Source organism: Henckelia pumila, unplaced genomic scaffold (assembly GCF_033568475.1).
Source record: "Henckelia pumila isolate YLH828 unplaced genomic scaffold, ASM3356847v2 CTG_494:::fragment_2:::debris, whole genome shotgun sequence".
NCBI lineage: Eukaryota > Viridiplantae > Streptophyta > Magnoliopsida > Lamiales > Gesneriaceae > Henckelia > Henckelia pumila.
The window spans coordinates 12,790-25,125 of record NW_027331847.1 but is presented as its reverse complement, the minus strand read 5'-3'; the positions used below and the strand labels follow the sequence as shown (position 1 = coordinate 25,125).

The window sequence follows — 12,336 nt, the reverse complement described above, 5'->3', positions numbered from 1 at the left end:
AAAAATACAAAAGAACCGTATACTAACTATATCGAGTCATGTAATTTTGGATTTGCCTAAAACTTCTTTCATATTATCAAACTAATTACATGGTGTTACCATATTATAATACATTTTTTATATTTTATTTTTCACTCTTATCAATTCAATTCCAAAAATTATTAATTTTATGATATTTTTTAAAATATATATTTTGTTCTTTTTTTAATATTAAAACACATCATCACGTATGTAACATTCGCTTCGAATATATATAGAAGCACCATGCGTGTATATTGTGCCGCATAGAAAACAAAGATCCGGCCACAAATGAAGGTAGTGTTCCTAAAAATTTTTAGGAAGTATTTTTCATTTTTTTTTTATAAAATTTTAAAATTTTTTGAAGAAAAAGCTGTGAAGTAAATTTTAAAAGCTCTTTCAAACACTAACTAAATACAACTAAAACTTTTTGTAAAATTTTTTGAAGAAAAAGCTGTGAAGTAAATTTTAAAAGCTCTTTCAAACACTAACTAAATACAACTAAAACTTTTTGTTTGATGTTTCTAAAAAAAATTTACTTTCTAGCATAGAGACAACTGTATTAATTTTGAATAGATTGAACGGCTTGGCCACTTTGACTGAAAGGATCATTTTCTAATTAATGAGCTATTAATAAAAATAGAAAATCTTACTATAAACTCATTTTCTAATTAATGAGCTATTAATAAAAATAGAAAATCTTACTATAAACAGGAAAAACTAATAGTCATTATTTATTGTTTGCGAATATAGTCGGCTTGTGTCTTTCTTTATGGTCACAACTCACACCCACACAGGGAAAAGTTTCAAAAATATGCCTTTGACAAATGATCAGGACAGTAAGATAGTGATTTGGAATATTTCTATGAAGTAGTTTTCATATTTTCCTCCACAAAATTTTATGGAGGAAAGCTGAAAAATGTGCTTCCTAAAAAGATTCTAATTTGATGGAAAAAAAGTTGAAAAATATTTCCTAGAATCATTCCAAAAAACACTACCTAAATGCTAGATTTATGTTCTTTATATTAACCACAAAATTTTTCAATTTTTATTTGCGGTTGATAAAAGAATATAAAGCTCGTGCTTAATTCTTACAATCGATAATCAGCTGCCTTAGAACATGCTTACATACGTGAGAATATCATAAAACTCGCTAAGATAAAGTAATATTATTGAACCAAACAAAACAAAAAGAGACGAAACCAAAGACAAATTAGTCCCCAAACCATAACTCTCAAAAAAAAAAAATAGTCCCCAAACTATAAGATAATAACCTCCTCGGATCATACAAGACACGTGCAGCCCACACGAAAATTTTGATTGAAATATACCAGATTCCACTTAAGTATAGAGAACCTAATTATACATGTCATCCTATTATATTTACATTTCTTAAAAATAATTAAATTTTCGAGCACGGTTGAAAGAAAATACATTTTGTTTTTCTTATCTTAAAAGTTAAAACACAACCCACGCCTTTCAAATCGAGTGCGCAACCAAGATCCGAGGGTCAATGTATACAAATTTTCAAATTATAATTTTAAGAAGATCAAACGCTAAATTTATTATTATTATTTTTTTTTTGAAAATCAAAGGAGTACTGATCACCTCCCAAAACATTTTGGCAAAAAAAAAAAAACATTTGTTCATTTATCCCAAAAATTACTAAATTAGAATACATGATCAATTTTGATTTACACCATATGTTTTCATGTTACACATATTTATACACAGGATTACACCAAATAGGCGCCCAAAATGTAATCAAATGGCCGCCGTATCAAAAGCTGCTGCGCAGTTGAAAGAACGCAGTAAGAAGCATTGCACTTCGCGTGGCTCTCAAACTTTAAACTGGCAGCGAAAAAGAGATGTCAACGGGACAATCGCGAGCATTCTCCACGAAAGAGACATATTTCTGGTAAGAATTCTTGCTGGTTTCATCACATGTATAGCCTACAACTGTTGGAGAAGCAGATTCAGTCGTTGCATGCATTTACGACTGTTGGAGAACCAGATTTAGTTGTTGCGCGCATTTTGCCACAACGCCTCCCCTCCTGTACAGATAAAAAATCGTTGATGATCGACGCGATATTATTTGAAATTTCGTGTTATGAACATGAGATCTTGACTGGCCCCTGCTCTACAACAGCAAATCTACAAGAACACAGCTGGATTTGCCGGTAGGAAGATCCTAATCACATATAACCTGTTTCTTTTCGTTCGGCAAACATAAAAATTTGAATACCACATAGCTGGAGTGAGGTAAATGGTCATACTTAGAACCCAACAATGACTTGTTATGTGACTTGTTTGCTCCAAAAATACACCATGATTTGTTTTAAGAAAATATACTTACTTCACAAGTTCTGGAAGAATTGTCTTTATGTCTTGCAGATGGACAAAGCACCTTTTGCAACAATGAAGTCTGCCAGCAAAAATTCATCAAGTAAGATTGTCATGCAGTAAAATCCTTTTGGCCACACTACCGAATTGCTAGAAGGGAAGTAGGTAGGCTACACTACCTCTCTTCTGCATGAAGATCTACTCCAACGGCTGGAGGTGCCGAAACTGTTGAACGAATCATTGTACCAAAGACCGCTACTAACTTTAGAAGTATCTCTAATGAAACGCTAGAGTGTCTGCAGATGAAATTCGATCGGACAATATGAAATCGTGAGAACATACTATACATGGCATATCAGTTTAGTCAACGAAGAAAGTTGCAGAATTCAAAATCAGATAGAAATATAGCAGGCAGACAGAAAAAGGATGTTTCATCTTTCCATTGCCATGCAAAAAAACAATTTTCATAATCGGCAGCGATGATACAGATGACAAAGATCTGAATTCAAACTGGTCCCAGTAAAATCGCAAGAAATTCAACCCACGATCATGATAATTAGACATTTATATCAGAAGGCCAGTAGTGGGATATTGTTCAAAAATTGGTTACAGTCGGAGTGAATAGCAACCAGGCGTTATAATGCCATATCTCATTTGAATTCCGAATCACATTTTTCATTCAACTTGGTGAAAATGATTTCACCAGGTCGATCGAGAACGAGTCATGTAGGAGAAAACTAATGCAACCAACCAGAAACAAAACAAGAATTCCATAATCCAGATGGTCCTTTCAAGATGAAATCAGATGCCACAAACGGTAGGATCGCTCAATGTCAACTTAAAAGACACACGAACAACCCTCCGTCAGTCATGAAAAATGGATACCAGATTCTGTTTTATTCATAGTAGTAATAATTATTACTGTAATACTGTTATTATTAGAACATAACATATAAAAAAAATTAAAGAAGAATGCATTAAATGCCAGCTAGCAGCCATGAAAGCTTGCTAATCAACCTATAAATAGTAGCTAAAAGGGTGAAAGATCAAACAAGCTTAACTCAAGCTAGTTCGACTCATCATTCATCACACACCTCTAGATCCATGTCCTTAGAACTGCTTGTATGCAAAGGTTGTTAGTTAATTACCTTTCTACTTTGCTTTCCAATAATCCCAAAAGCATTGGAAGCAAGCAAGAAAATAAGTCCAACGTAATAATCTCCGTCCTTTCAAGGAAAACACCAACTACATCTGCCTGTACCTGCATGGGCAAAGTACCTTAAGAAAACACCATGCATGGTATTGTTAATAGGCTAAAATATAAAAAAAGCTAATGCAAGAAATACCCACAGAATGGTCTGGAAATTTTGTCACAGCATTTATGGCACCCTTCACATCATTCCTCTCCCAAAAATGCCGTACCATCTGCATGTAATTGAATTTCTGTCAGAAAACCAAAACCAAAAATAAGAAAAAATTCTAGTTTCCAACAATGAAATGATAACAGGTAACAATCACTAACTGATTGTCAGCAACAATTCCATCTTTCCCTATTGCAATTTTATATGTGGCACGACTATTGAGCATGGCCCGCCAAGTCTAGTAAGATTTAAAATTTTGAGTTGCGTTGTTATTATTGGCTATTATTTTTTATATACGGCAAGTGTTAAGTCTGACATTCAGACAAAATCAAGCGTTCAACTCCTATGATTCACTAGTTGATGCAATTACCAAGAGAAGCGACAATTGTGAGGTATATCAATCCAAAATGTCATTTGAGCTATTGTGTAATTCAAAAACTTTATAATGCACCATTAATCAGCTATAAATTGTGATAAAATTAGTTAGACATACAATGACATTTATTGGACACATTATATATTGCCAAATAAATTCTGTACTTAAAGTAAAATGATCTACACTGCTACAGAACATTTTGGTTCAGTAAATTGCTAAAGCTCGTATTGTCCGCCAGAAACTTTTTACACATGTCAAAGACTTGCAGAGACAACAATTCATTGCACTTATTTAAACAATCTCCTTAAATTTACCTGCAACTTTGTCAGGCGGGATCGAAATGAACTCAGCAGGGATTCATGATTCTGCATCAGATATTCTATAATACTAACATCACTCACAGTAGGCTCCTCCCTCACAATAACTTTCAGGTCAGTATTCTGGAAAACAATACAATAACACCAATAATAATTAATTAGTGATTCACATAAATCATTTCAATAGGACTCGTGTTCTGAGACGAAACTGCAGGTTTAAGGAAATGAAACAATATCATGAAGTCTCAGACATAGAACACCAATACTCAATGAGGACAGGGAACTACAATGGACGAGAACCCATGTAGCAAAGATAGTCCCCAGCAAAGTCAACAAGCAACACCACTATTTCACTCTATCGAACTTGCTAAAATTCTACTGCCTCAAATTATCTAGAAAGCCCTGGTAGCTCACTTGAAAAGTACTGAAAATTTCTAGGCTCCCATAAAGACAGAAATAATTAGATTAAAAGGAGAATGTTTCTACCTGAGAGGAAGGCGTTTCCAAAGCCTCGGCGGTCACACCAGAAGCCTTGTTGGGCATGCAAATTTCATCATCACAGTTTTCCTTTTTTTCAAACCTCTCTACCAAACTACGCGTTCTTCCATGTACAACTGCCACTGCCATAATCAAGCACAAAGCCATTTAAAACTTAGCCTAGTCGATCAATTATCACTTACTAATAATCATGTTAAACAGCAACCTCCATTGACAACTTTGACAGGGTTCGCCGCCTTACTGCTATTCAGTGTATGAACACCTGATACAACTGAAATAAAACATTTCGGGAAGATCAGATAAGCATAGCTTTGACCATGATCTATAATGCATGCAAAAAATTATCAGCATAATAAAAATTTATATCCATACTGCAGTCACCAAAACAGCACCAGAAACTGAATTCCACAATGTTGGAAAATTGCATATCTGTGCAAAGCTTGTCAGCTGACAACTATTTGAAAACATGGCTTTAAATTTAACGATTTAAAGTTTGCTGGGATACGGTAGGTAGGAAGCAAGTCTAGTTTCAGAATTCTAGGTTCATTGTTACCAAGCTGCGAAATTGATAATATTTGAGCACTTGAAACAGAATCAGCTTCTAAATAAAATCAGAATCTCCCAAAGCACCAATAGATCTTAAAAACAATAGTCTGTAAACTAGTTTTTCTTCAGTGCATACAACTAGGTGGTTGTTTGCTATTTCCTAGTGTTTCTTCTTGGAATGACAAATAGAGATTTTAGGGGAGAAACTAAACAAATACCTGTGCTTGATGTAGTTGCTGGTGTTGAAGTTCTGTCGAACTTTTCCACAACAGTCTTGAAACTTGATTGTTTCCCCTCAGATGAATCCTTAGCATTTTCATCAGTCACGAGTCTGGAGCGGACACTTGTTTCCCTCTTAGTGCCAAATGAACTTTTCACATTGTCGGAAGGCATGGAGTCGAGGGACACCGACAATCTTTCCACATCAAATCTGCAGTTGGATAGCCTCCGAGTATGAGGAGGCTTAGCAGAAACAACACTACTTGCTTTATTAGAAGCAATACTTTCCCTCCTAGACCCAACTGAATCTTTTCCATCAGAAGCATCACGAGGTACAATGCTAGGTATAACAAGAGACCTATTACTGGCTGGTGCATTATTTTTTGCTGGCAAGCTAATAGCAGGAGCTCGCTTTTGAATTCCAACAGCACTTGTTTCCTTTGATTCCGACGGGGTTACCCCCTTAGGGGCATCAAGGGAAGCAGGTGCCTTTGAAATGATGGGATTCACTCCTGAAAGTTCAAATGGGCCAAAATTAATCCAAATGTTCAGAAATGTCACACTTCCCTAACATTGAGTGGAAAGTAGAGAAAAGCACAATAAAACATACGGTCCACATATATAGTTTTGATTTCCTTTGCATCGCTCTCGGGTGTTGTAGAGCGCATATTTGGCTTGGGCTTTTCTTCTTTCTTCACCTGATCTCCAGGTTTCTGCTCCGACTGGTTATGTTGCTCAGGTGCAACCCTTGTGCCATATGGCTCTATAAGCTAACACATAAACAATACTTGATCAAGGGAAAAGTACGCAAGTGGAATTTAAAGTGAAAAACAATTGAAAGTGATTGATGACCGGACAGAGCAAAAAGAACAGACTAATACCGAAACATCTGCCACCCAAATCGCGACCGAGTTTTCATAATATGCTCCACCCAAAAGTTTTCCATCATGAATGCAAAGATCACCAACTGTAGACCACCCCATATCAACAGAATCATGGCATATTACAGGTTCCCATGAGTAAACCTACATTTGAAATTTGATGGACAACATTAAAAGATATTCCTCCCTTAAAGTGATAAAATGTAATTCAAAATTCCAAAATCATACCTTCAAACTATCATCAAATCCGCAAAACAGATTCTTTCCATCAGGATGGAAGGTGAGTGCTCGTACTCCTGCAGCCTAGAGGGTGAGACAACCAAATTGATTAAAGCAAACATCTTGAGAAATCTAACCAAATACGCCCAAAAAAAAAGGGTAACATGCATAATATAAAAATAGGAATGGCAATGGTGGCGTAATTGCGAAAGCAACTAATTTAATTATTTTAGGTTCAGATTTATTTCCAAATGGTAAGTACTTTTGGCAAATTTAGTAAAAGCGTTGGATCTTGAGTGCCGAAGGGCAAGTGAACAGGGAGATCCCAAAACTAATCATATTGAAACAAAGCAAGATAGCAGAATATAAAAAAACATGATATTCTTCAAAATTATCAAGAGAGAATAGATGAAATGTGCCTCGTCATTAATTATCGGTTTATCGCGACATAGGAGACTATATCGGAAATATTAAAAAGAAAAACTTAAATAAATATTTTGCTATTCGAAGTTCATTGAATACTCATCCCACTATGAATCAACGTAAAATTTTCAACTGCGAAGAAATATCAAATCCAGGCATAGAGTTTTGATGGAGAAGTTTAAACACCTCACGTCTGGCAGATCCTATCATCTCAAATGTCTCCAAATCCCAAAATTTGACGGTTTTGTCAGCTGAACCTGAACAAAAATTAAAAAAAAAAAACAATCCGATTGGCATACCACAAGCACGGAGAATAACGACAGCAGTAAACCCATTTACAAACTCACCAGTCGCTAACAGAAACTCAAGTGGATGAAATTCTATGGACCGAACATGTCCTTCATGAAACTTGAAATCATTCAAAAGCTTTCCGGCTGTCAAGTCCCAAACCTGTGCAACAAATATGAAGTTCATGGCCAAGTAAGATACACAAGAGCCAATTACATATTTACATATGAACACTTTTTTTTAAAATGTCACAGCAATATACCTTTACGACATTATCGAATCCACCTGAAACTACCCACCGTCCATCAGGCGTGAATCTTATCGTGCTGATCCCTCGAGTATGACCTTTATATGTGTGGATGCATCCTTTTTTTCTAATATCCCATATCTTCAGATTGGTGTCCATAGAACCAGATGCAAAAAACTCACCAAATGGATGAAATTCAACAGCGGTGCAATAGGATCTGTGTCCAGTAAGAGTGCGGACCACTATACTTCGAGAACATTATCAATGTCAGAGAAAAGTCTCCCATATATGATAAAAATATTTTATTGATTGCAATTTGCTCGCAGTTTGAAAAAATAAATAACAAGCTCAGTTTTTGGACTAATTCAAATCCATTATCATTGCTGAAATTCAAATCAGTATAGCATAAATCATGATGAAAATAAATTAACCTACTTTTTGTTTCTTCCAAATCCCACAACTTTATGGCACCAGAAGAAGATCCAGCTACTACTAGAATTTCTGCTGAATCAAAAGCCACAGACTCAACTGGACTAGTGTGTCCACACAGGCTCTGCATAATAACCAGAAGTTCATCATCCTTTGGCAGTATAAGGTAACAAAAACTATTCAAAGCATAAGAATAGAAGCAGAGCTTCCAAAATTACAAGAACAAGAAATTAAGACGACATCTATAACTGGCAGGATCAAAGTTTGAAGCAATCAAAACTAATCCCAGGAAATAATACTATTATACATTTAGCGGCGAGCAATGATTGGTCAGTCCAACTAAATAGCGTGTGCTTTAATTCAAATATCTACCAGAAAATCTAGCACACTGAAGCAATTAGAAAGCAGGGGATATATCAAGTTGAAACAAGCAACAGCTTAATGATGTTCAGATTTTTATGTCATTAGATAGAAAGATAACAGCAAGTACTATGCTAAAAGGTGTTATCTTAACCTCACTGGTTGGGGAAAAAACAGCACACACCACTGGGGTCCAAATTGCAAAAATTTACATGATGTAGAACAAATGAGCAAAATGATCTTGGGAAATTTGAAGATAGTTTAAACTTAAAAACTGAAGAAAACATACGAAGCGCCTGATGTTCAACACAGAGTCAGTTGTGTGATAACTGTTGAAAAAAGGAAACACCAAATGCTTGGGATATTTGTATAGGTTCCATGCATGAATCACGAAGTTCTAATGTGCAGTTCAGTGGTCGCTAATTCCTTTTGAATATGATTGAAAATAATAATAAGACCCCAACATTTGAGAAAAGAAACAAATCATCAAATCCATTCCATGAAGGTAAATTGTTCTGAAGTACGTGCACAACTTGTCATCAAACATGCTGTTCAGGGCCAGATGCAATGTGTGCAAACCACGGGTTAGATATTATTTCTATACTAACCATTAAAGATGTCGGTTTCCCAACGGACCAGAGATTCACTTTCTGATCATCCCCACCAGTAATAAATACTCGGCAATTCTTTTTCCCAAACCTCAAACAATTTACATTCCCTGCATGTGCAACAAATTCCTCTACAGAAGGTTTGGTCAAGAACAAACAGTTTAAACTTGCAGCAATGCAATGATAAATAATTGTAGAAGCATTCAGGAGTAAGTGAAAGAAACTATAATCAATTTCTCGTACACTGATCCACATAAATCAACCAACAGACAAATTTCGCAAAGACTAAAAATCCCAACACTTGTAGCCACTCAGGATACTTAAGTCTTAACACATCTGAATAGGAAATTAAGACTTAAATTTTCACACTCGCTTCTGCACAAGAGCAAGAAACAAATTTTCTGCGGTATCAACTGCGCCGGATGAACTAAACTACTCCGGTCAAGATTTAATTGGTCAAGAAAATAGATAATAGAGGCCTAACACAATCTTTTTTCAGCAATTTCAACAATCACTCACCCTTATCTACTTCCCTTAACACCAAGAAAATAAAGAAAGATTTCAAAAAATCCGATTGTTGAACACCTTAGATCACGCAAATAGAGACAAACCTAGAATAGATTTGTGGGCTGCCCACTCAAACTCACCGACATTCACATTACATACACACATGGATAAGCAGATACATAAACAGACAGAAGCAGAAATCAAGAGGATACGCAATTTATAACCGCGCTTCGCCATTATTTGAACCAGTTTCCGTCAATCAGAGCTCCGACACGAGGCCTTCGTCGGTGCCCCGGCCAAGAAACCAACTTTAGCGCCCAGATAGAGCGAGAGTATAAATCTGTAGATACAAGGCAACGGTGACTCGAATTCCAGCGAGAAAAGTTTGGAATAGATTCTCCAAAAGAAACCCAGAAAAGAAAAGGTAGAAAATTTCAGACCAGATTTCAACAGGGGATGGGAGAAACTAACGTCTAGAAAAAATAATAGTAAAGTTAAAAATTCTGTGTTTATATATGAAGATGTATACGCAACCGCAGCCGCGTATGGACTTACTGCCGTTAATTTACTTCGAAGATTCACCGACAAGAATCAAGATTAGCAGATAAATTTCACTGTTTGGGGCTTTTGAGTTGGCTTCTGTTCAAATAACGTTGATGTTTTCCTGTACAAGAAGACAGCATGGGATAAACAAAATCTTTGGGTTTGAGATTGGAATTAGTGTCAATGTTATATAATACAAAATATTTTATCATTTCTTGTCAATTTTTTTTTTAATGACATATGATAAGCAGTTGCTTTCTTTCTAAACCGAAGATAAATCTTACTAAACAGACACTGAATTAACTCATGTTTATAGGATAAAGTAACAGTAAGAAAAATCGAACTTATGAATATTAATCAAAATTCATATCACATCTTTTATAAGATATATAGATATATATTTGATACATATTTATGCTAACTACATAACGATTATAAGTCTTTTTCCCCCTAAAAATACGTTTTTTCATGATAAAATAAAATAATATTGAATTAATAGCTCTCCCAAAATATTGAAAAAGCATAAGACCTTCTAAGTATAGGTATTTGTAAACCTTTTTTTTAAACAAAAAATGCAAAAAAATCTTACGAGATTGTTTCACGGATTAATTTTGTGAAACGAATTTCTCTCGATTCGACTCATGAAAAATATTTTTTTGTATGTATAAAATATTATTTAAAACTTATCTTATAAATAAATGTGTGATGCATTTTCACAAGATATCTACCATTTAAAATAAAGTACATTTGTTCTGTTAATAGTGGTTTTACGGTTTTTTTTAATTAAAAAAAAACACACACACAAACACATGGCTTCAAAGGATCAATAATTTTGTATATACAAATGTTAAAAAAAAATTATTTTTTTTGTTTTTTGGTTTTCCTTCATGAGAGTAGGTCTCTTGTGAGACGATCTAACGGATCGAAATGATTCCTATCCTAAAAATCTTTATAGAGTATTCGGTATATTTTATGAAAAAAAATTTATATAAATAATAAATTTAAATTAGTATGGATAAATGATAAATTACTATTGTATCTGGGATCAATTTTCACTTCTTCTTTAAAGGCAATGCAGTAATTTAAATCATAACAAATGATATTGACTTGTGTGTGATAAATAGTTACACAGAACATTAAACTCGTACGAAGCTAGAGGATATTACATTAAATTTAAATTTGCCATCAAACAACTTAATACAATGTATCAGTGATCCCCAATAGGATAATTACCCAAACTAATCTCAATCTTTACAGCATTATTATTGTATTAGTAGGAAACACGATTAATTTATGGGATAAATTTTAAAATATATATAACCCCATAAAACTGTTGAAACTTAAGAACGGAAACTTTGGTTTTTTGTTTTTTTTAGGGAAAAAATAGAAATTATTTCATTTTTTTCCGATCATAATTTTTCTTGAGGTCGAGAGTCCTCGTTTGTAAAATACATTCCAACCACTAACTTGGCAGCAAGGGGTTTTAGCTGTCGTGATCAATATTTATTTGTCATTTTTTATTTTTTTTTAAATTTTTTTTTTTCCTTATCATAATTGTTTAAATGTGACGGTTAATCAATAAATACATCTATTTTCTTATAACAATATCGTCAAATTTTAATTATTTATTCAATAAAATCTCAATGTGATCGGCATGATCATTGTTGGCTCAAGATCTGTATTTTTGGATAAAATCATAAATATTTAAATTTGCTTCTTCTTTTTATTATCAAATTTAATCTGAACTTTTTAGCACAAATACTTGTATAAAAGTTCTCCAATAATTCATTGAGAATCATGTATTTTTTTTATATAAATTTTTAAAAAATGTACCATTTTACTATTCTACATGAAATGATTTTCGGTCGATTTAGCTTGAATAGACTCCATTCTTATCTAAACACGAAGTGATTGAAATTTCTATTATGATTTTAACAATGATGTAATATAGCTATCAAATAAATTAATATTTAAATGTGATGGTAAACATAAAAAATAAAGTCTTTTTGAAATAATTGTCTCTTTCATTTCGTTTTCTCTCTCTCTCTCTCTTTGTTACACCTTTAAAAAATTTTACACTTCTTTTTCCTTTTTGTTTGGTCCACTTTTTTAAAAAAAATATTTTCACTCCATTTAAAAATATGTTTGGTCTG

At 33.9% G+C, this 12,336-nt stretch overlaps 1 protein-coding gene across 7 annotated transcripts; it reads right to left on the bottom strand.

Moving 5' to 3' along the window:
- Window positions 1-1,645: 1,645 nt before the first annotated feature.
- LOC140872922 (katanin p80 WD40 repeat-containing subunit B1 homolog KTN80.1-like) lies at window positions 1,646-10,328 on the bottom strand. 7 transcript variants are annotated; one of them, XM_073275847.1, is made up of 19 exons: window positions 10,196-10,328; window positions 9,853-9,980; window positions 9,134-9,264; window positions 8,172-8,289; window positions 7,752-7,978; window positions 7,549-7,651; window positions 7,388-7,458; window positions 6,788-6,862; window positions 6,560-6,703; window positions 6,289-6,448; window positions 5,678-6,190; window positions 5,119-5,184; window positions 4,902-5,035; window positions 4,413-4,538; window positions 3,712-3,804; window positions 3,510-3,622; window positions 2,541-2,657; window positions 2,375-2,443; window positions 1,646-2,072 (listed from the first exon to the last, which is right to left on the bottom strand). In XM_073275847.1, the coding sequence occupies exons 2-19, from the start codon at window positions 9,875-9,877 to the stop codon at window positions 2,012-2,014; spliced, it is 2,346 nt and encodes a 781-aa protein (XP_073131948.1). In that variant the 5' UTR covers window positions 9,878-9,980; window positions 10,196-10,328; the 3' UTR covers window positions 1,646-2,011. The 7 variants fall into 7 exon arrangements, with proteins under 7 accessions (XP_073131948.1, XP_073131949.1, XP_073131947.1 ...); XM_073275848.1 differs by lacking the exon at window positions 10,196-10,328 and adding an exon at window positions 10,081-10,103; XM_073275846.1 differs by lacking the exon at window positions 10,196-10,328 and having other exon boundaries at window positions 9,853-10,131.
- Window positions 10,329-12,336: the final 2,008 nt, after the last annotated feature.

Coding starts and splice junctions, on each gene's coding strand:
- LOC140872922 (XM_073275844.1), bottom strand. CDS start 9,388: ATGTGGATCAGTGTACGAGAAATTGATTATAGTTTCTTTCACTTACTC. Junction 8,290..9,133: donor GGAAACCGACATCTTTAATG/GTTAGTATAGAA, acceptor GTTATTATGCAG/AGCCTGTGTGGACACACTAG. Junction 5,185..5,677: donor AGCAACTACATCAAGCACAG/GTATTTGTTTAG, acceptor GTTTTATTTCAG/TTGTATCAGGTGTTCATACA.